The sequence below is a fragment of the Rhineura floridana genome, chromosome 15 (genome assembly GCF_030035675.1).
Source record: "Rhineura floridana isolate rRhiFlo1 chromosome 15, rRhiFlo1.hap2, whole genome shotgun sequence".
In the NCBI taxonomy this organism is placed as follows: Eukaryota; Metazoa; Chordata; class Lepidosauria; order Squamata; family Rhineuridae; genus Rhineura; species Rhineura floridana.
This window is the reverse complement of record NC_084494.1, coordinates 35669270-35690503: the sequence shown is the minus strand read 5'-3', so window position 1 is coordinate 35690503 and position 21234 is coordinate 35669270. Positions and strand designations below refer to the sequence as shown.

At 49.3% G+C, this 21234-nt stretch overlaps 1 protein-coding gene across 1 annotated transcript in view; it reads left to right on the top strand.

Moving 5' to 3' along the window:
- Positions 1 to 19303, top strand: part of PRKD2 (protein kinase D2) — a 40524-nt gene extending 21221 nt beyond the window's left edge. Inside the window, exons 4-18 of the mRNA XM_061596929.1 lie at positions 1672 to 1826; positions 2957 to 3158; positions 4863 to 4943; positions 6495 to 6645; positions 7764 to 7881; positions 9107 to 9184; positions 9826 to 10084; positions 10984 to 11036; positions 11169 to 11241; positions 12750 to 12856; positions 12995 to 13156; positions 14160 to 14258; positions 15248 to 15515; positions 16683 to 16768; positions 17385 to 19303. Coding sequence (XP_061452913.1) covers positions 1672 to 1826; positions 2957 to 3158; positions 4863 to 4943; positions 6495 to 6645; positions 7764 to 7881; positions 9107 to 9184; positions 9826 to 10084; positions 10984 to 11036; positions 11169 to 11241; positions 12750 to 12856; positions 12995 to 13156; positions 14160 to 14258; positions 15248 to 15515; positions 16683 to 16768; positions 17385 to 17618 — 2126 coding nt within the window. The 3' untranslated portion in view covers positions 17619 to 19303. The remainder of the gene's footprint in view (positions 1 to 1671; positions 1827 to 2956; positions 3159 to 4862; positions 4944 to 6494; positions 6646 to 7763; positions 7882 to 9106; positions 9185 to 9825; positions 10085 to 10983; positions 11037 to 11168; positions 11242 to 12749; positions 12857 to 12994; positions 13157 to 14159; positions 14259 to 15247; positions 15516 to 16682; positions 16769 to 17384) is intronic.
- Positions 19304 to 21234: the final 1931 nt, after the last annotated feature.

The following is a 21234-nucleotide window of genomic DNA, read 5'->3' as shown; positions in this document are numbered from 1 at the left end:
ATTCTGGTTTTGGTAGCTCTTAGGAGGGGTAAGGCACTCAAGATTTGCCCTCAACCACTGGGAATCTGTCTTATTCAAGCGCCCCTCCACCTACTCAGATTTTGTTGCCTGCACATTTTCAAATCTATTGTTCCAGCCATGAGGGCTAGAACCTTCCCTTTTAAAAAATGAGAGTAGAGATTCTCAGGAAGCCGAATTAGGTATCTAATCCCACATTCTGTCCATTTTCTTTCCTTACCTGGCTTCATCTGTGGGTCAGAGAAGGAGCTGCAGTGAGGTTTCTCCCCCCCTCCCCACATGAAAGAATACTCTGCTCCAACTTCCAGTTACTTGGGACTGCAGAGCACATTCTGCCACCAGCCAGCTGACATGGGGAGACTGCCTCCTAGGAAGAAGCTCATCACAAGGGGGAGATCAACCTGACCTTACCCGTTGGCCAGTGGAGGAGCAGCTGCTGCAATGTCTGCTTTCCTCTACCCTCCCTGTTCCTTTTTCCTTTTGTTTTGTGTCTCTTATATAGTGAACCTGCTGGAAGGGACTGCCTTGTCTTTTGATGAATGTGCAGCACTTAAAATGTTAGGCGCTTTGAGAGGTGATGATGATAATTAAAATGGCAGCAGACACACAGCTCTGCCTTTATCTCTCAAATTTATTGCTGTAGCATTCAACTGCTGCTTTTTTTTAACCCCCTTGCTCTGTTTTTAACCTGTCTTTCATGGTTTTTATGACTTTTTTTTTTTGACCATAAGCTACCGTGCAAACGGATTTGTGGAAAAGGTGCTGCACAACCTTTATAAATAAAAATTCTCAGGAGGCTACCTTCTTAAAAAACCTTTTTTCTTCAAGCCTTCAAAATGGGGGCAATCTTATCTGTTCAAATATGTCAGTGTACTGAATGATGCCCTGGGGCTACCTGAGGCCTAAATGAGGAGGTGGGCACACCTGGGTCTGTGCTGTTCCAATCCCAACTGGCCTCTTGGGAGAGGAAGTTCCCCTACCCCCAAAAAAGATAAAGGTTTGCTATACAGGGGGAAAGCACAAGGTTGTGGGAAGAGGCAAGGTTGGAACAGGCTCACCCTGACCATGCTTGTTTGTTTTGTATGTGGAGGAGCATCCTGCCAGGTGAGCCCCCCCCCCCGCAATCTGAAGTGGTATAGCCCAGGCACAGGCTGCCCACCTCGACTTCTATTTGGGACAGCGGTCCTGAGAGTTGCAGCATCCTGAGCAAGAGGAAGTCTTCCTGCCTCTTGCTTTTGACCTTCAAAGCCATGTGACCTTTTTAGCTCTCATGCTGCACCTGCCCCCGGGGCTTGGCATGAGATTAACTATTTGGCTTTGAGGTTATTACTATGCTTAATGCTTAATCGGACTAATATTCCCCCCATCCCCCCCAGGCCCTTCTGCTGGAGCAGCCCTTCAAAGAGAGGGCTGTTCTGATTTCCTTCGGCTCCCTTTACAAAGCAATTGGGGACAGAGGCAGCTGCCTAATGCTGAATCAGACTGTTGGCCCACCTAGCTCAGCCTTGTCTGCACTGACTGGCAGCAGCTGTCCAGGGTTTCAGTTGTACTCCAAAACATCTGGAGGGTGCCAGACTTGAGAATTTTTCTGTGCTTTTTTGCTTCCAACTGCATGATCCTCTGATTTTTTTTTTAATATTATCTGCCACCCAGGTTGTGGGCTGAACTACCACAAGCGCTGTGCCTTCAGCATCCCCAACAACTGTAGCGGGGCTCGGAAGCGGCACCTCTCTTCCACCTCGCTTGGCAACTCCCAGTCCCTGCGCCTCTCAACCACAGACTCCTTGCCCTCCACTTCTGATGATCTGGTGAGTGGGTGCTCCCCCTGCTGGCTGGGAATGGGTCTGTCTTGCCAGTGTTCTGGCTTAGCCCCCGTGCAGCTAAGGCATCCCAGGTGGAGTGGGAAAAGTGCTTTCCCATCAGAAATTGATGTAGCCTTTTCCCTTTTTCAAAGCAATCTGTCTGAAGACTTTAAAAAAAACGAATTCTGGGTGGGGAGACAGATGAGTGATTGCTTGTTATAAGTATGTAATGATTCAAAAACATTAAAGAATCTACTTAGTTAAGCAGGTATCTCCCATGTGATATAAAACGGGATTGGTAAAACAAGGAGATTTCAGCAGGCATTATTATTAGATTGATTTATTTAATTTTTATTTATGATTTTCCAAAATAAACGCATACATTGCAAATTTGGCAAGGCTCATTTAACATCAACATGAAACCAAGCCTTCAGTGTCATCAGACCAGTTCTCTGGAACGCTCACCCAACAGAGATTCAGCAGGCGTCTTCCGTTTTAACTTTTAAGCGCCTGCTGAAAACCTTTCTGCTCCACTAGGCTTATGTAGGCCATGAAGCAGATGCTCTTTTTGCAACAGTTGACCTTTGTTTTTGTTGTATTTTTAACGTTTTTATTCGACGGTTGTTGTTTTCTTTTCTAACATGTTGTAAACCGCTTTGATGTTTTTAACGAATACAAATATTTTTATAAATAAAATAAATTTGGATCCAAAGTTCTCATACATTACATTTTTGACAAGAAGAACAACAACATGAACCTTCTCCCCCCCCCCCCAAAAAAAGTTTCAGGTTCCCGATGTAGGCCAATTTTTTTTTTTTGCATGTCCATATTTTGGGTTTTGTTTTGTTTTTCACATTTTTTTGTATTACATCATATTTCTTTTTTCCATCTCATCGGTCATCGTAGAATGTCAGTCCCTATCTGTCCATAGCTGGTTACCAGCCCTTCACCCTAAGGTTCCAATAAATTAGAAACACAACATTAAAACTAGTTTTAAACAAATTACGATCACAAGAATAGGGCAGGCCCCAAAAATATGCATCAAAGTGCAGGGTAAAGGCTTTGCCGTATGCTGTGGGGTTTGCTCATTCTTCTGCCCTCACCTCGCTTCTTCCTCCGCCCTTCCCTCTCCCCAGAGTCGGAGCTCCATAGAGTCCTTTCCCCGCCGGCTAACTTCCTCCTCGTACATTGGCCGCCCCATTGAACTGGACAAGCTCTTCTTCTCCAAGGTCAAGGTGCCCCACACCTTCCTCATCCACTCTTACACCCGCCCAACTGTCTGCCAATACTGCAAGAAACTCCTCAAAGGTCTCTTCCGCCAAGGCCTCCAGTGCAAAGGTGAGGAGGGGGCAGGGCCCTAAGCCCGGGGGTGGGTGGGGAGAGGGGCTTCAGCTGACCTGTCCTGCATCACTGATCTTCAGCCATGGGTCTCCAGGTGTTGCAGGACTACAGTTCCCCCATCATCCCCAGCCAGCTTAGCCCAAGGCCCAGGGATGATGGGAGTTACAGTCCAACAGCATCTGGGGAGCCAAGGTTTGTCTGCTTATTTTTATTTATATACTGTGGAATATTTCAGAAATCTCTGTCGCGCAGTCTAAGAAACAAACAATATATCACTAGAACAAAACCACACCCTAAAGCCAGTAACATAAAACATTTATGTATAAAAACACGTAAAAGTGAAAAAGACAAACAGAATTTTAGATTATTCAGACACATAAACAGGGTCCCACCTTTTGCGTCCGGGAAAGCCTGGGGGAAAAGACAAATCTGCACAACTCAACTGAGCAACCGATGGCTGCTGCTTCACAGTGAAGAACGCTGCCCTATACAACATCTGCGGTTGCCTTATACTGAGTCAGGCCATTGGTCCATCTAGCCCAGTACCATTTGCTCTGACTGGCAGCATCTTTTCATAGCTAGTGGCACAGAAGGGTCTTCCCCATCACCTGCTACCAAATCCTTTTTAACTGGGGATGCCAAGGATTGAAGCTGGCACCTTCTGCGTGTGACGCCACATGCTCTTCCACGGAGCTGCGACCCCCTCTCTGCTGCTGTACTGCCCAGCCTGTGGAATTCCTGGCAACAGGACAGGGAGATTCTTAGAGCTGCAAAGCAACCTCCTTCGCTGGTTTCTGGGTCTGCCTGTGTTTGTTCCCCCCTTCCCCAAAATATCCAAGATAATGCATGCGGCGTGAAGCGCAAATTAAAGCAAAATGTCTATAAACTGCTCTGCACAATTCAGGGTTTGGGGGGGGGGCTGGCAAGGCCTGGAACAGCAAAGAACAGGGAGATTGAGGGAGGGTAGGTAATGGTAGGTTGGGGGAGCATTGGTGAAGTCCCTACACTGTAGGGCCTGGAAACTCTGCTTCCAGGTGTAGATGTTGTCATTGGGCCTAAGGTATGTTCTGTCTTCTGTCTCATTTGGGATGCACCCATGTGAGACCCTTGATGGAAAGTGCTCTCTCTCTCCCCCCCCCCAAATCTGTCTCCTCCTGTTGACCTGGGATTGTTGACAGGTAATGGGGAACATCAAGAACGAGCTAGGCTTGCTTTCTGCCAAGTCAGACCATTGGGCTGCACAGCCATGCCGGTGGGAGTTGTCGTCCAGAACATCTGGAGGGTGCCAGATTGGGGAAGGCTGGTCTACATGGACGGGCAGCAGCTCTCCAGGGTTTCAGACCTGGTGTGTGCGTATCAATGGTGGCTCCATGTCAGTGGGGCCGTGGGATCTGCTCCAGGTTTTACTCTGAAATTTCAAGGAGCTATCCGAGGTGCTGAGCAGATTCCACTGTCCCACTGACATAGCGCCACCAGCTGCCATTGGTGGATATGTTTGCCTTTCCCAGCCCTATCTGGAGATGTTGAAGATTGAACCGGGGATGTTTTGCAGGCAAATTATGGGCTCTGCCATTGAGCTATGGCCCTAGAAAGCAGTGTACAGTCAGGAGGCCTCCTTGTGGATGCCATTTGGAACTTTTTAACCTGCTGCTGCTCTTCCTAACTCCCCCGCACCTGCCTCCTTTCTTGAACTCCCTCCAGATTGCAAGTTCAACTGCCACAAGCGCTGTGCTACTCGGGTGCCCAATGACTGCCTTGGGGAGACGCTCTTCAACGGTGGCGGTGAGTGACAGCCTTACGGGGTTGGGGTGGAGGGGAGGGGTGTGGTTTTACTGCTGGGGGTGGGTAGAAATTCCTTCTGGACCCATCGTTTGGGGGTGGGGGGCAGACATAGATCAGGTGTGGGGAGCTGAACTGCAACTCCGATCAGCCCTAAGAAGCATGGGGCAGCGGCCAGAGATGATGGGAGTTGCAGTTCAGCAACATCCAGAGGGCCAAAGGCTCCCCCACACCTGCTGCAGATCATCTGTTAAGGCTGGGATCTGGAGCGCGCCTGGTGCTGCGTGTGACGGGTCTGGATTTCTCTTTTGTCGTTCACTAGTACAGGGGTGGGAAACCTCAGGCCTCGGGTGGGGGGGCAAATGTGAAAACACAGGGAGCTGTTTCTTGTACCAGGTCGGACTCATTGGTCCGCCTCGCTCAGTAGTGGCTCTCCAGGGTTTTCGGCAGGGGACGTTTCCAGCCCTGCCTGGAGCTGCTGCTGTGGGTCGAACCCGGGACCTTCTGCGTGAAGGGCAGGTGCTCTGCCGCTGCGCTGTTGCCCTTCCAAAGCTGCCTGTGGTCTCCTCTGGCGGCGTCTGGGGCCTGTGAAATATCTGCACAAACGTGTAAGGATATAGACTGATGCTGGGGTGTGTGCGTTGGATTCCCTGGGGAAAAAGATGAAAGCGCAAGAACAAATCAGAACAACGGTGGCCCTCCAGGCCGATGCATGTGGCCCTCAGGACTACCTACCCCCCCCGATCCACACCCCTAAGCAGCCCAGCGTTGCACCTGCCTCAAGTGTTTTTGCATGGCTGGAATGTGACTCTGAATGTGACCTACGTGTCCCTCTCAACCCTCCGTCCACACGTGTGTGTCAAAAGTTCTGCAAAGGGAACAGTTGCATTCCTTGCTCCGCCCACTTTTGCCTCTGGCCCCACCTACCACTAGCACATGGCCCTTGGAAGCTTGCCCAGAAGTGAATGTGGCGCTTAGGCTGGAACCCTTTGCCCATTGGAAGTGCTGGCTGCAAAGGTTTGGGTCCAAAATATCTTTCAGCACCAGGACAAACTTCCTCCCTTCCACCACCATCCCTCAGCAGATATTTGCTAAGATAAAAATGGGGGGGGGAGGGATTCTGAAGGGTTAAACTGAAGGATCTGCTGGGATAGGCACGTCATGTAAGTGAATGAAGAGTTATACTGCTCCTAGACACTCTCCCTCACCCTCTGATGGTTTAAAAGCGGGAGGAACAGCCATGCATCTCCATTACATAAATAACGAACACAGGAAGCTGCCTTTTACCGAGTCAGACCATCGAATTTGGTATTGTCTGCACTGACTGGCAGCAGCTCTCCAGGCTTTGGGGCAAGGAGTCTCTCCCAGCTCTGTCTGGAGATGCTGCCGGGGATTGAACCTGGGACCTTCTGCATGCAAGGCAGATGCTCTGCTGCTGAGCTTGGCACTTCTCCGATGATTTGGGAGACCCTTGGAAAGGGGTGGGAACATTAGGCACCCTGTACCATATGCCAACCCATTGACCGCGAGTCTTCTCTCCTGTGCCCCTCCCAGATGTGCAGATGGAGGAAACCAGCGACCTCAGTGAGGCTGAGAAGAACTCGCTCATGGACGAATCGGATGACTCTGGAATCATTCCCGGGTCCCATTCAGAGAATGAGATGCAGATGGGTGAGGACCCCGATGACATCAGCAAATCCCAGGGGTGAGGAGGGGGCAGCCCCAAAACCAAGCCTTCATTTCTGTCTCTAGGCCCTGTGTGAGGTTTTCTTTCACCCCCAAGTTCAACCTTTTAACTTCCCTTACAGAAGCTGCGATGTTCATTAACATTCCATTGCTGCAACAACTTAGCTGATTTAGAAGTGAGGGTCTCAGTGGTGGTGGAGTCACTGAGAGAGGATGGATTTCACGGAGTGGATTTGTTTCTGATTCTCTTAAATCTACCCCGCCACCCTATTTTTTTCACTAGGCTGCGGGGTGAAGATAGTACATGTCCTCACTCTCAAAAACATTTTTAGGATTCCCCCCACCCCTCCCTGATTGCAGTTTTACATGCCCACCTTTTCCCCCCTCTTTCTTTCAAGCCAAAAGTCCGTATGTGAAGGCCAGGGTTGATGGGAGTTGTAGTCCAAAACATCTGGAGGGTACCAGGTTGGCAAAGTCTGCTCTGGCATCCTCAAGATGCCCCTTTGGACCCAGGAATAGTTTATCTGTTCAGCTCCATTATCAGATAATAGTTCTTGAGGCTCAAGTCCTAGAGTTCCCCTCCTCTCCTATGCTCATCCCATTGGGGATGCCGGGGCGGGGGGGGGGCTCAGGTGGCGAAGCAGTTAGAGTGTTGGACTAAAACTGAGAAGACCTGTGTTCGAATTCCCATGCAGCTGTGAAGCTTGCTAGGTGCCCTTGGGCCAGTCACCATTTCTCAGGCTCACCTGAGAGGGAGGGCAAGGCAGTATGCCACTCAAACCTCCTTAGATGAAGGGCAGGACAACGGCAGCGGGTTGCTCCAAGTCAGTGGGGCAGTGGAATCCACTCCAGGTTTTAGTCCAAACTTTCAAGGAGTTGCCCAGTGGGCTGAATGTTCGGACCAGAACCTGGAACAGATTCCACTGGCACAGAGCCGCCAGCCGCCACTGGGGCAGCATGTACGCTTGAGGAAGAGTCGTTTTCTTTCTATCCGTCCCACTGTCTGAGAGTCATCCTGTGCCCAGCCCCTCCCCCCAGTTTTTGCATTTTGTTGTGTGATGCTTCCCTCCCCACCGTCCTGTGCTTTTAGTGTGGCCATGTTTAAAACACACCTCCCACGTCTTTTCCTAACTCCAGCTCCGTCGGCTACATCCCCCTGATGCGAGTGGTGCAGTCTGTCCGACAGACAACCCGCAAGTCCAGCACGGCTCTGAAGGAAGGCTGGATGGTTCACTTCAGCAACAAGGACACCCTAGTGAGTGGGGGTGAGGGGGGTGAGATGAACTTGGGCAAGTGTGAGGCCTGCCGGACCTCTGGGCCTCAGGAAGACACTAGAGTGGGGGGCAGGAGGAGAGATTTATTTTATTTCATAGCACCATCAGGGATACAGTTGCTCATGTTTACCCTTGCTGCTCCCTTCCCCCAGCAGCAAAACGTAGTTTCTGTAAGCTCCTAGGGGCAGAGCCCTTCTGTTACTCATCTCTCTCTCTCCATATAAAATGCTGCTTATAGTGACAGAGCCATACAAAGAAGAACAGTTTGCGTCTTCCTGTCTTGCCTATTGCTGCAGTCTCGATTATTTGTAACATTTATAACCTGCTCTTCAACCAGGAGGCCAGTCGCTCGGGAATGATGCACAGAATTTCACTGAAATGTAACGCAACGAAATGTTACACACACCCGCAAAGGCAACCCATGGAAGCTCATGGAAGCTCCCAGACTTTGTTTCCCATGGACTACTTGAAATTTGACAGCTTAGTGATGTTTCCACCTGTTGTAGGAATTGTAATGTGCTGTGCTAGGTGCTGTATGGTTTTTAAACTGTATTTTTATGGCTTCTTTTATTTCTTTTAGTTAATACAACAAAATACAATATCAGAAATAAGACAAGCTATAAAAATACAATTGATACTCAATATGAATATTGAATGCGACAGATGTGCCATCTCCATCTCCAACCACAAATCCACAGACATGCTGCGGACCACCTGAGTGACAAGCTTGTGGACCACAGTTTGGGAACTCCTGACATAAGCAATAGATGTCAAAAGTGGCAATCTAATAACAGAGAACCCTGTTTGTAAATCGCCCATCTTCATGGGCCTGGAAAGGAAAATATAACATTGTATCTTGATGTCTTACCGTTGTCCCCCATGGAAACAGTTTTATCTCCAACGGGAGGGAGTTCCACATCCAGGGTGCCATGGCAAAGAAGGCCCTGCTCCGTGCCGTTGCGCAGCAGATGATGGGTTTTGATGGAGCTACAAGCAGAGCCTCTCCTATGGCTCTTCATGCATGGGTTGGCAGATAGTGGGATGGCACAAGTTAATGTATGCAAACGGGATTAATGCCTGGAGGTGAGAGTAAGTCTTGCCTTGGGGGTGAGCAAGATGACTTTAAGACCTCCTTTCACTCTCATAATGCCATGACCCATAAAAGCGATCTCTCTCTCCCCCCCTCCTGCCTGCCCCCTTCTGCAGCGGAAGCGTCATTACTGGCGTCTGGACAGCAAATGCCTCACCCTCTTCCAAAACAACACCAGCAGTCGCTACTACAAGGTAGGCATGTCCCCCGCTATGATGGGTCTCCGGAGTGGATGGAGCTGGGGACACTGGTGGGGAGTCTTAATGTAGAGGACATCTCTCGTCCAACTCTCTACACCCTCTTAGTTGCAAACACTTGTCAAGCTAAGCCAAATGTTCTACCCCCTCCCCCTAAAAAATCCCATTTCGCCTGCAAAGAGAGGCCAAAGGGCGAATTAATATACAGCTGTATGATTCTGGGGCTGACGGGAGTTGTTGCCCAAACATCTGGAGAGCTTTAGGGTGGTGCTCCCTGCTACTGACTGTCAGACGTGCCAGAGTGAAGGCAAGAGGCTTTGCTCTTCCTCCGACTGGGCTTCATGACATCACACAGCAGCATCCTAGTGAAGCCAGCTTTGAGCGATGCTTCCTGCCCTCATTCTGCAGCCGAAGGGGAAGCTAGCCATGGCCACTAGCCACAATGGCTATGTTCTGCTCTGCCATCGGAGACAGCGTGCCTGTGTCCTGAGTACCATTTCCTGGGAACCGCAACTGGGGAAGGTGCTGTTGGGCTGCTTGTGGCCTTGCTTTGGGGCCTCTGGCTGTGCGCTGCAAGAACAGGATGCTACTTGAGAAGCCTGTCTGGGAAAGCTAATTTCTGTTTTCTCTTCCTGCAGGAGATTCCGCTGTCGGAGATCTTAGCAGTGGAGCCGGTCCAGGACTTCTCTCTGGTGCCATCGGGTGCCAACCCTCATTGCTTTGAAATTATCACGGCCAATGCCACTTACTACGTTGGGGAAAATGGCATGCCCAGCAACCACCAGCATGGGGGAGACGGCCTGGAGCATGCCAGGGCTTGGGAAAATGCCCTCCGACAGGCCCTCATGCCAGTGGTCCTTCAGGGGGCTCCTAGTGCCCAAGGACAGGCCCCTCACAGTGAGTGTCCAATACGTCCTTTTCCCCCATACACCTGGGAGGGGGGACATATGTGGCCCTCCAGGCCTTTCTGTCGGACCTTTTGAACTCCTCCCCCAGGCCACACCCCTCTTCAGCCGGGCTTCACACCCTCCTGGAATGCTTAGGCCTGGCTGGAGTTGCCTTGCCACCCTGGGCTCCTACTGGAAGGGTGGGATATAAATATATTGTTATTGTTAACTCCCATAATGCCTCTTGCTTGCTTGGACGGAGGACAGAGCGGGATGTGTGAGTGGGTGTAGAAACTAGCCTACCCAAAGTTTTTAATGTTTTTAATTGTTGTAAACCGCCCAGAGACCTTCGGCTATGGGGCAGTAGACAAATGCAATAAATAAATAAATGGCAACATTTACACTTGTTTCTCTGCCCACTTTTGCCTCTGGCCACGCCCACCACTGGTATGTGTTCCCTCCCGGGGGGGGGGGGGACAACTCCAAGAAGGGAAGGTGTCCCTTGGGTTGAAGAAGATTTCCTACCCTGCCTTACACGCACGCACGCACACACACACGAGGCCTCCCTTCTGACCATGCACCTTGTATAACACTGGCCCCAGTGGTCCAGTGGGGATAGCCAACCTGGTGCCCTCCGGATGTTGTTGAACTACAACTCTCATCCATCCTGACCATTTGGGATGCTGGCTGGGAATGATGGGAGTTGGAGTCCAATGACATCTGGAGGGCACCAGGTTGGCTGCCTGTTGCAGGGTATGACTTCACTTCCTCCTCTGGGATGCAGGACATTCCTTTGCGTCTTTCCCTTGCAACGCTGCTTGCAGAGCCCTGATGCGTCCCTTCTGGGGCGATGGCATGTGGTGTGCCAGGAAAGGGACTAGGCCCTGACTTGCATCTTCCTCCTCCCAGGACAGGCATCGTTACGAATCTCTGTGTCCAACAGCCAGATCCAGGAGAATGTGGTGAGTGTTGGGGCCCCTGGGGCCCCTATCGTCCTTTCCTGCTCCCCACCCTCTCCTTAACCTTGGTCCGGGATTTCCTCACCCAGGAAGGATGCTTTTTTTAAAAAAGGTGATTCCTTTGTACAATTGCAGGATATTGCCACCGTTTACCAGATCTTCCCAGATGAAGTCTTGGGCTCTGGGCAGTTTGGCGTAGTCTACGGAGGTAAGTTAAAAGCTTGGCTAGACTTGCCCTCTCCAGACCCATCCAACTCCCAAGATGGAGTCTGCCTGGACCAGTGATTGCACCTTTACGGGGTGCTGGCTCCTAACCCAGTCCTCACTCAGGAACTGCATAAGGCCATGGAGAAGGTACTATTGATAGATCTCTGGGTGATCTGCAATAGATCAGCAAGGGTTTCTGACTTCCCGTAGCTTAACAATAGCTAGTAGTAGTAGTAGTAGTAGTAGTAGTAGTAGTAGTAGTAGTAGTAGTAGTAGTAATAATAATAATAATTCTCTGGTATGTCTAGCCTTGTGTTTACCTCGTCAGTAACATTGAAGTATTTATTGGTTGCCGATGGCCAGTTTTAGAATTTTGCGTCGGAGTCCCTGATCCGTCGTAACTCAGGCTGGGATTTGTACTTGTTCGTGCAAGTTGTCCCAGTGCAGTCATTGATTGGCTCTGCCCCTCTGAACAACTGTTTTGCATGTGGCTCCGCCCCCAGCTCCTGTTTTGTATCTAAGTCCTATTGGTGGACCTTGGGGGTTTATAATAAAAAAAAAACACAAAGCAGATCCCCAAGCCTAAAGTCTGCCCCACTCTAGGATTCAGTGTCAAGAGAATTAAGTCTGGACGTCTCCCTGCACTCTCTCCCCCTGTGGAGTGTCACAAGCATCCTCCTATTGTGGGAGCCGGAGGCTGTTCCAGCTGGTGCCGTCAGGAACCAACCCTCAGTGCTTTTAAATATTTTGCAGCCATGATTATTTTTCTGTGAACTCTACCGTGTGTATGTGAATGTGTGTCAATTGCACTGGCACCTGTCTGTCAGTGTTGTGTGTCCCATGCTGCGTGCATGTGCACATATGTATTACTTATTATTAAATTTATATCCCACTCTTCCTCTCAAAGAGAGCTGAGGGCAGCAAACAATAAGTGATAAAACATTTTTAATAAACCTTTTTTTACAAAAAAATAAATAAAAAGCAAAACATATTTAAAAACACATCTTTAAAAACAGTTGCAGAGTGGGATATATACTTGTATATGTATATATATTTCATATATTCAGAATGCAAAAAACGACCTTGACAAGCTCTCAACATCAGTGAAAGCCAGTAACCAATTTAAACATATAGTTTTGATTTACCATTTCATAGCTGTGTGGCATAATCACAGAGTAAACAGGGAGTCACGTGATTTTAGCATGCCACAGTTGCACTGGCGTTCCCGTTTTCCCTGTCTGGAGATTATCTCCATGCAAGTGAAACACACAGTTCTGAGTTCTGTGGAGGGGAAAAAAAAGAGAAACCAAACGATCTGCACCAGCCTTCCTCAACCTGGTGCCCTCCAGATATTGTTGGCCTCTGACTCCCATCAGCCCCAGCCAACGGGACCATGTATAAGGGCACCAGGTTGGGGATGGCTGACCTAAGTCATGGTTGGGCTGGCACAGAGGGGTGGCCTCCTGTGGGCCAGCACCAGCTCCTTGCTAAGAGGCAGGGTTCCCACAGGAAAACACCGGAAGACGGGCCGGGACGTGGCAGTGAAAGTGATCGACAAGCTCCGCTTCCCCACCAAGCAAGAGAGCCAACTGCGCAACGAGGTTGCCATCTTGCAGGTGAACGAGTGTCAGCCATCTTGTAGTGATGACCTTGCGGATATTTTGGGGGAGGGCTGGTGGGGAAGGGTTGCTTAAGGGCTAATATTTCCCTCATCTCTGAGCTTCCCCCTCCTCCTTTTTTTGGTCTTGCCACAGAGCCTGAGGCATGCTGGGATTGTAAATCTGGAGTGCATGTTCGAGACGCCAGAGAAAGTCTTTGTGGTGATGGAGAAGCTGCACGGGGACATGCTGGAAATGATCTTGTCATCGGAGAAGGGTCGGCTCCCCGAGAGACTTACCAAGTTCCTTATCACACAGGTAAAACAAACAGAAAAACAAAAACTCCGCCTCTCCTTCCCTTTCCTCCTGTCTGAAGCAACAGAATGCTGGAGAGAAGGTGTGATTCAGACAGTGCACACCAGGGGGCATCAGAATCATATCTGAGAATGCTCCTTCTGTAAACATTTCAGCATTCAGGAGACCAGATTGTGGATCTAATCTTTGCTTGTGATGCCTAAAAGATAAATGGGGAGCTTTAGTTGCAGTCCAAAATGTATTGAGGGCACCAGGTTGGTGAAGGCTGATGTAGATTCTGTGTCAGGGTTCCCAATATCTGCTGGTTGGGGGTGTTGGTATAGACTAGCAATCAGTCTCATGGTGTGGGCAGTTATTAAGGGGTGACACCATCCTTTCTCATCCCCTTCTTCATTTAGTCAGCAAGTAAAATTTTAGGTATTTAATTTATTCCATTTTTATCCCATTCAAGAGAAGGGTACCAGGTTCAGTTCTTCCCCTAACACCCCCCTCAAAAAACCCTTTTTTATCCTCACAACAAACCTGGGAGGTAGGGTAAGCTAAGAAATAGCAACTGTCTCAAGGTAACTTTAGTGAGCTTTGTGGCTGAGTGAGGATTTAAACCCAGGTCCGTCCCCCTCAACCTAGCATGCTGACTACTACATTGCCCTGAGAACAAAACATGCACTCCTCCCTAATAAATGGGGCCAGCTCCAAGAGCCTTTCCCATCTCCTGTGGCTTCATTGCATGATCCCAGATCATCTCATTCTGTTGTAATGCAACCTTCCCCAACCTGGTGCTATGCAGACTACAGCTCCACTAGCTAGGACTGATGGGAGTTGTAGTCCAAACCAAGTGGGGGTGGGGGTCAGGTTAGTGAAGGCTGCTGAACACATTGCAGTTGGATTACACAGATCCATCTGTAGGTAGTTGACTTGGGTTGAATGCTGAGCAGGCAAGATGTAATGGTTGTCTGTTCCTTGCCGGGCCCCTTTGCTTCTCCTATGTTCTGATCTCCTTCTCCAGATCCTGGTGGCCCTGCGACATCTGCATTTCAAGAACATTGTGCATTGTGACCTGAAGCCTGAGAATGTCCTCCTGGCTTCAGCCGAACCATTCCCTCAGGTAAGGATCCTTGTTCTGCAGCCCCTCTTGCATTTGAAAAAGCTGGAGCGGCATGCATCCCAAATGGCACTATGGATCTGCTTTGAAACAGAACTGCTCAAACATTAAGGAAGCTGTCTAGCTGCATTGTACTCCTAAAGATTTGTTTAGTCCAGAGCTGGAGAGGAGCCTGAGGCCCCCCAGATTATTGCTGGATGGCAACTTCCATCATCCCTGACCATTGGCCATGCTGGGTGAGACTGACAAGAACTGGAGTCCAACATCACCTGCAGTGCCACAAATGTTCCTTTGTCCCTAATTTAGTGCCACTGGTGTACAAGGCAGCATACAAAGGCTACATTCACACCATACATATATTCTGCTACTATCCCACTTTAAACAGTCAGGGCTTCCCACAAAGCATCTTGGGAACTGTAGCTTGTTAAGAGTGCTAAGAGTTGTCCCAGAATTCCCTGGGAAGAGGGACTGGCTGTTAATCCACTCTGGGAACTATAGCTCTGTGAGGGGAATAGAGAGCTCCCTACCAACTCTCAGCACCCTTCACGAACTAGGCTTCCCAGGATTCCGTGGGGGAAGCCATGATTGTTTAAAGTGGAATAGCATCGTGTTAATGTGGCCAAAATATGAACATCCCACTCAGGACTAAATGGCACAATCAGGCATAGTATTTATGGAAGATAAAATAAAGCGCAAGGGTGAATGTCACAATTAAATTATACCCAATTCTTATTGTCACTTTTTCGTTAGTGGGTGCTGCGTGTGCCCTCAGCTGGAGAAAAAGTGTTGGGGCTGGGATGGGAGTGAGGAGCCTGACTAGGAGAAAACCTGGTGTTTTTCTGTGAGGCTATGAAGACAAGAAACTTGTTCTCTTCAAAACCAGAAGCTGAATTTCTCAGGAGTTCATGTTGTGTTTTGACATGGCGCATGGCAGGCCCTTCAGATGTTAAGCCTCCCTTCCCTCCTCTTTCTCTCTCTGCCCGCCTCCACAGGTGAAGTTGTGTGACTTTGGCTTTGCACGCATCATTGGCGAGAAGTCGTTCCGCCGTTCTGTGGTGGGCACCCCGGCCTACCTGGCACCTGAGGTCCTGCTCAACCAGGGCTACAACCGCTCTCTAGACATGTGGTCAGTAGGGGTCATCATGTATGTCAGCCTGAGCGGCACCTTCCCTTTTAATGAGGATGAAGATATCAATGACCAGATCCAGAATGCCGCCTTCATGTACCCGCCTAACCCTTGGCGCCAGATCTCAGTCGGAGGTAATTGCCAGAAGGCACATGTTCTCGTTTGGAGGGAAGGGAAGGTGGAATCCATCCTCATAAACTTGGTTGGCTTTTACTTAGGCCACATCCACACCCCACATTTAAAGCACTGTTCTAACACTGTAAACAGTCAAGGCTTCCCCCAAAGAATCCTGGGAACTGTAGTTTGTTAAGGGTGCTGGGAGTGGTTAGGACACCTCTATTCCCCTAACAGAGCTACAGTTCCCAGAGTTCTCTGGGAAGAGTGATTGATTGTTAAACCACTCTGGGAATTGTAGCTCTGTGAAGGGAATAGGGCTCTCCTAACAACTCTCAGCACCCTTAACAAACTACAGTTCCCAGGAGTCTTTGGGGGAAGCCATGACGGTTTACAGTGGTATAACAGTGCTTTAAATGTATGATGTGAATGTGGTCTGAGCCTCTTTAGTCCCTTGGGATTATGTGGGGGAGGGTGTCCATATTTGCGTTTATTTTTTAAGCCGTGCTATACTACAGAGGCAAGGACTTTTAAGTCATAACCAGCTCCTTGAATGTGAATCTGGAAGATCATTGGTGCAGGTTCTGAAGTCCTGGTATCGCCTGATCCATCACCCATATTTGATGTACCCCAAAACTTTAATGCACCTTGCTTCACAGCTCCACTTAGCTCTGCTTACAGAACATCCCCTCTCCTTAATCGAGATTGTCAGTGTGTATTTACAGATCTGAGGAGGAGGAAAGCAGCCCTGTTCGCTTAAGCACTGCCTGTCTCCACCGGGCCGCTCTGTGTCTGCTTGCTGGAGGTGATTTGGCACTTCCTGAGTGTAGTGGAGGCTGCTTCATTAGGGCAAATGGGGCACTGCCCCACCAGTCTCAAAGTCTGCCCTCAGCCCTCCCCCACCTGCCTGCCTACTTGGATCCAGCCCTGGGGGTGGCCCTGGCAGCCAGCTTCCTCCTCCTCAGTCTGAGCATTGCCACTACAGAACTCAGCAGGGAGAATTAGTTGGCTCTGCTTCTCATTGGCTGTGGCTCTACTTCCTGTTGGGGTCCCTGCCTTCTGCCCCACCAGTCTCAAAAGGACACCAGCCACCTCTGCCTGTGTGCATGGTATGCTGAAGAAGAGCTGGTGCTGGAAGCCTCCCAGATGGTAAGGGCCTGTGTTTCCTTTCATTTCCCCCTTCCTAGCCATTGATCTGATCAACAACCTGCTCCAAGTGAAGATGAGGAAACGCTACAGTGTCGATAAATCGCTCAGCCACTCTTGGTTGCAGGTATGTTGGGATGGTGCCAAGGGGAGGGTGGGCCCTGATGCACGGAGTTCTGGTGTATCCCAGCAGGGGGCAGCAATGCGCCAAGCCAATGACTGACACCATAGAGATGATTAAAAAAAAAAAAGTGCAGTCAACACATTTGGTTTTCAACTGAAAATGTCTCATTTTTCTAGTTTTAAGTCCAGTTCTCCATGCAAGTTTGTGGGGTTTTTTTAAAAAAAAAAGTCCTTGTAAAAAAATTTTGAAAGCATTTTTTGCGGAATATATACGTTTGCAATGCAATTTTCTTTAACATGAAACATTTTTATATGTGATTTTCATGAATGGCTGCGTTTTTATGCACCTTTTACTCCAGTACATGCATTTTTGTACACGTTACTTTGGATCGAGAGCTGCATTGCAAAATTCAGTGAAGATGCAAATGTCAAAGGACGGCTGCCTTTCGATTCGCGCGTTGTCTCAGGAAGTGCAAATTAGGCAGATTCACCTTAAAATGCAAACAGAACCAAATCCCTCCCCCATCGCAAGGTATAGCCTACGAAAGTATGTGGAGGGCAATCCACAGGGGTCCTGATTTCCAGTTTAGACTCTCTCTTTGTCTTTCTCTGCCTCCCAGGATTACCAAACTTGGCTGGACCTGCGAGAGCTGGAACGCAGGATGAGGCAGCGTTACATCACCCACGAAAGTGACGATGCCCGATGGGAGCAGTTTGCTGCTGAGCACTGCTTGCCCTATCCTGACCACTTGCGGGTTCGCCAGCTGAAAGAGGAAGAGGAGGAAGAGGTGGAGGAGGAAGGCCAGAAGGACACTGAGATGAAGGGCTTGGCCGAGAGGGTCAGTGTGCTCTGAACATCTCCTGCCGCTGGAGGCTCAAATGAAGGATGAACAGACAACTGGACTCTTGCACAGGGCATCTGTCTGCGCCTCCTAGGGACAGACCTTATTTTGAAAGAGGTGGCAGCTCCCCCTGCTGGTGGTGCTAGGGAACATGCTCAGTCTCAGAACTTTGCTCCAGTTCACATCCCAGGTTTTCTAACTACCCTGTTGGCGAACGATGGAGGGGAAGGGGCCAGCCACTTCTTCCATTTAGTCCTTTTGGGGGGCTCTTGTGAAAGGTCGGAGGCTGCTGAAGGAGAGGAAATGTTGGGGATGGGGGGTTATGAGCCACAGGCTGTTCTAGCGCATGAGGAGGTCACTGCAGTTCTTGACACAGAAGGAATGTTTTGTATCTTTTTGGGGACCCCCCCATCTATGGAGGTTCTCAGGCAGGTGGTGGTCCACACTGAAATGATCTGCCTCTAGTTCTTCCATTGCTGGGGAGGGGGATTGATTTACCAGATTGGAATGGGAACGCATCTCTCCGTTCAGTCTCAAAACTGGTTGTGAATATTCCATGTTAATTGGAGCAATTAACCCTCCATCCTCAGCAACTAAAAGGGGGGGCAGGGACTGGCCCCCAGGCCTCCAGTGCCTTGCTGCCAACCCTCGTTTTGTTCTGCAAACCTGGATGATCTTTCTCTCTCCCACCTCCAATGCCTTTGCCTCTTTCTGCCCCCCCAATGGCCCGTTGGTTCCATGTCGGTTTAAAATGTTACCGTCTGAAGCAGTCCAGAATGGAAAAAAAAAACTAGTTCCTTGTGCAAGAAACAAAGCCAGCTTTTCTTCCAGAAGCCCAGAGTTAACGGCCAACCTTTGGGCAAGCATCTTGGCATCACAGACATTTGCAACGGCCAGAGGCCATTCACTAAAAGGGAGACAGGGGGGAGGGGGAAGAGCCAATGGGGAAACCACAAGGGGAAAAAGGTGGTTGGCTTTCCAATCATACACACACTCTCTCTTACTTTTTAAAGATATATATATGGGTAGCCTCTTTGTTGAAATGACAGCCAGTCTGCCAAGGCTCAAGGAGAGCTGAGGATGGGGCCTGAAAGCCTGATAAGGTTTTGAAAGAGGGGCGGCAAGGAAAGCATGTGCAGCTAGCTAGAGCAGTGGCTCTCAACGTTTCTGCCTTCAGGTGACGCTTTTGACGTTTAGCTTTCGGCCAAGCAGTATTCTGTGTGATTTGCCGCAGGATGCGATGCGTTGACAAAAGGCAGTACAGACAATTGCAATGTCTCCTCCCTGCCCTGCCCACCCAGGTACTGGCAGGTCTGGAGCCATGTCCCCAAACACCCTGTGCTGTTTTCTCCCGGACTTCCCTTCCCCTGTTTTGTATGGAGGGGGATAACTACACTTGCCTCAGTTTCCCCATGATTTGTGCACGGAGCATGGAAGGACTTCTTGCAAACTATTGAAGAGGCAGCCTGTGCCGGATCGGCAAAGGTATTCATTCTGGCTGCCGACAAGGCACGAGAAATATCTTTTCCCACCTTGGGGGCAGGAGCAAAGAATCTGACCTCCCTTGCCTGGACAGCTGCACCAGTGGTCATTACGTGTGGCCTCAGATGTCTCTTTTGAAAAGAAACGGGCCAGGAAGGGCATTCAAAATTTATATTGTAAATAAAAATGCAACTGGAGCTCAGCTTTAAACCAAATACAGAGAGTGAGATTCTTGACTTAACCTACCGGCTTGTCTGGTCCACATCCATCCATGGACTGATCTGCTCCTGGGCTGTGGAGCTGGGGGGGGGGGACTGGGCACAGGCCCTGAACCTTTTTCTAAGCACCCTTTCAAGTGTTTCTGGGTGAGTAATGTGTTTTGGGGAACATAAGAAGAGCCTGCTGGATCAGGCCAGTGGCCCATCTAGTCCAGCATCCTGTTCTCACAGTGGCCAACCAGGTGCCTGGGGGAAGCCCGCAAGCAGGACCCGAGTGCAAGAACACTCTCCCCTCCTGAGGCTTCCGGCAACTGGTTTTCAGAAGCATGCTGCCTCTGACTAGGGTGGCAGAGCACAGCCATCACGGCTAGTAGCCATTGATAGCCCTGTCCTCCATAAATTTGTCTAATCTTTTAAAGCCATCCAAGCTGGTGCCCGTTACTGCATCTTGTGGGAGCAAATTCCATAGCTTAACTATGCGCTGAGTAAAGAAGTAATGGAGGGTGATCTGAGTTACTGGGTAGAATACTAATTTTTTGGGAGGGGGGATAAACTAAGGTGACTTTATCTAGAGATGATATGAGGGATAAGGAATGAGGGTGATAGAAGGGACTGAATTAATTTCCCAGTGTATCCTGTTCAAAATCAGTTAGGAGTAGATGAATTCTAGAGGAACTTATATGGGGTGGCCTGCATGGGGTACAAATAAATTCAATTAATTGGGTGATTTGGATGGGAAATTAGTTGCCATGCGTTTTGTGCCATTTAAATCCCACATCTGAATATATACATATCAATTAGCATGTGCAAATTTTATGCGGATGCATGCCCCAGATATTTTAAATACCTAGCAATGCTCCTGCCTAGGAGTTAAAATATACTTTTAAATGCCCACCCACATACATTACATTGGAAATCAACACAGGTGTTGATTCCATTTGCCTGCAACTTCTTATCAGCCAAATGCCTCATTGACTTTCTTGCAGGCTGCCTCGGTGTTTTGCCTGCTTGTGATAGTGAAAGGTGCACTGTTCTGAACAGGAAGTGGAGGCACCTTTTACTCATGCAGGTTTCCTCTTTGACTAATCATGACCACCTACCCCTTCAGAGGAGCCCAATTCCTTTACTTCTACATGGTGGGGAAGAAGGCAAGTCCAAATCAGCAGCAACTCATGCAGAGATGCAACAGGGGGACTAATACTGCTGTGTTGTTAACAGGAGGGATAGAATTGCCCCTGATGTAGCCCTGGACAAGCAGGTAGGTCATTGCCCGATTATGAAATGTCAGTGTCAGTCACACCTGCCAGGGGTCTAGGCATGTGACATCCTGGCCAACCAAGACTGACTATTATGAACACTTCAATAGGCTGATGTCCGAGGTATCGATTAAATAACATAAGAGCCTTGTAGCTGGATCAGACCAAACTGGGCCCGTTTAGTCGATCATCTTGTTCTCACAGTGGCCAAACAGATGACTACATGGGAAGCTCATCAGAAGGACCTTTTTCAAGCTATTATGCAGCAATAAGGGAACAGCCTCAATGGCATTAACTGGCTTATTTTTTCCACATGTTTAGAGAAATGGTGGTGCTTGCAGGACCTTCTGTCCTACCTGTCAGCTTATGCCAGGCCCACATCATGCAACAGGCAAAGATACTGGATGTATCTTTTCTTCTTGACCGACTCTGTGTGGAATCGCTGAGCCAGGGAGCACCCCCTCCCACACGTACACACACAATGGAGGAAATTGTGCATCTCCCATCTAAACCAGGAGGTGGGCAGAATGGTGGCGGCTGGTGGTTCATTGTCAGTGGGGCCCTGGAATCCATTCCAGGCTTTTGTCCAAACTTTCAAGGAGCTGTCCAAGGTGCTGAAGCAGTGCCTGACTCGAACCTGGGAGACCAAGGTTCAAATCCCTACTCAGTCAT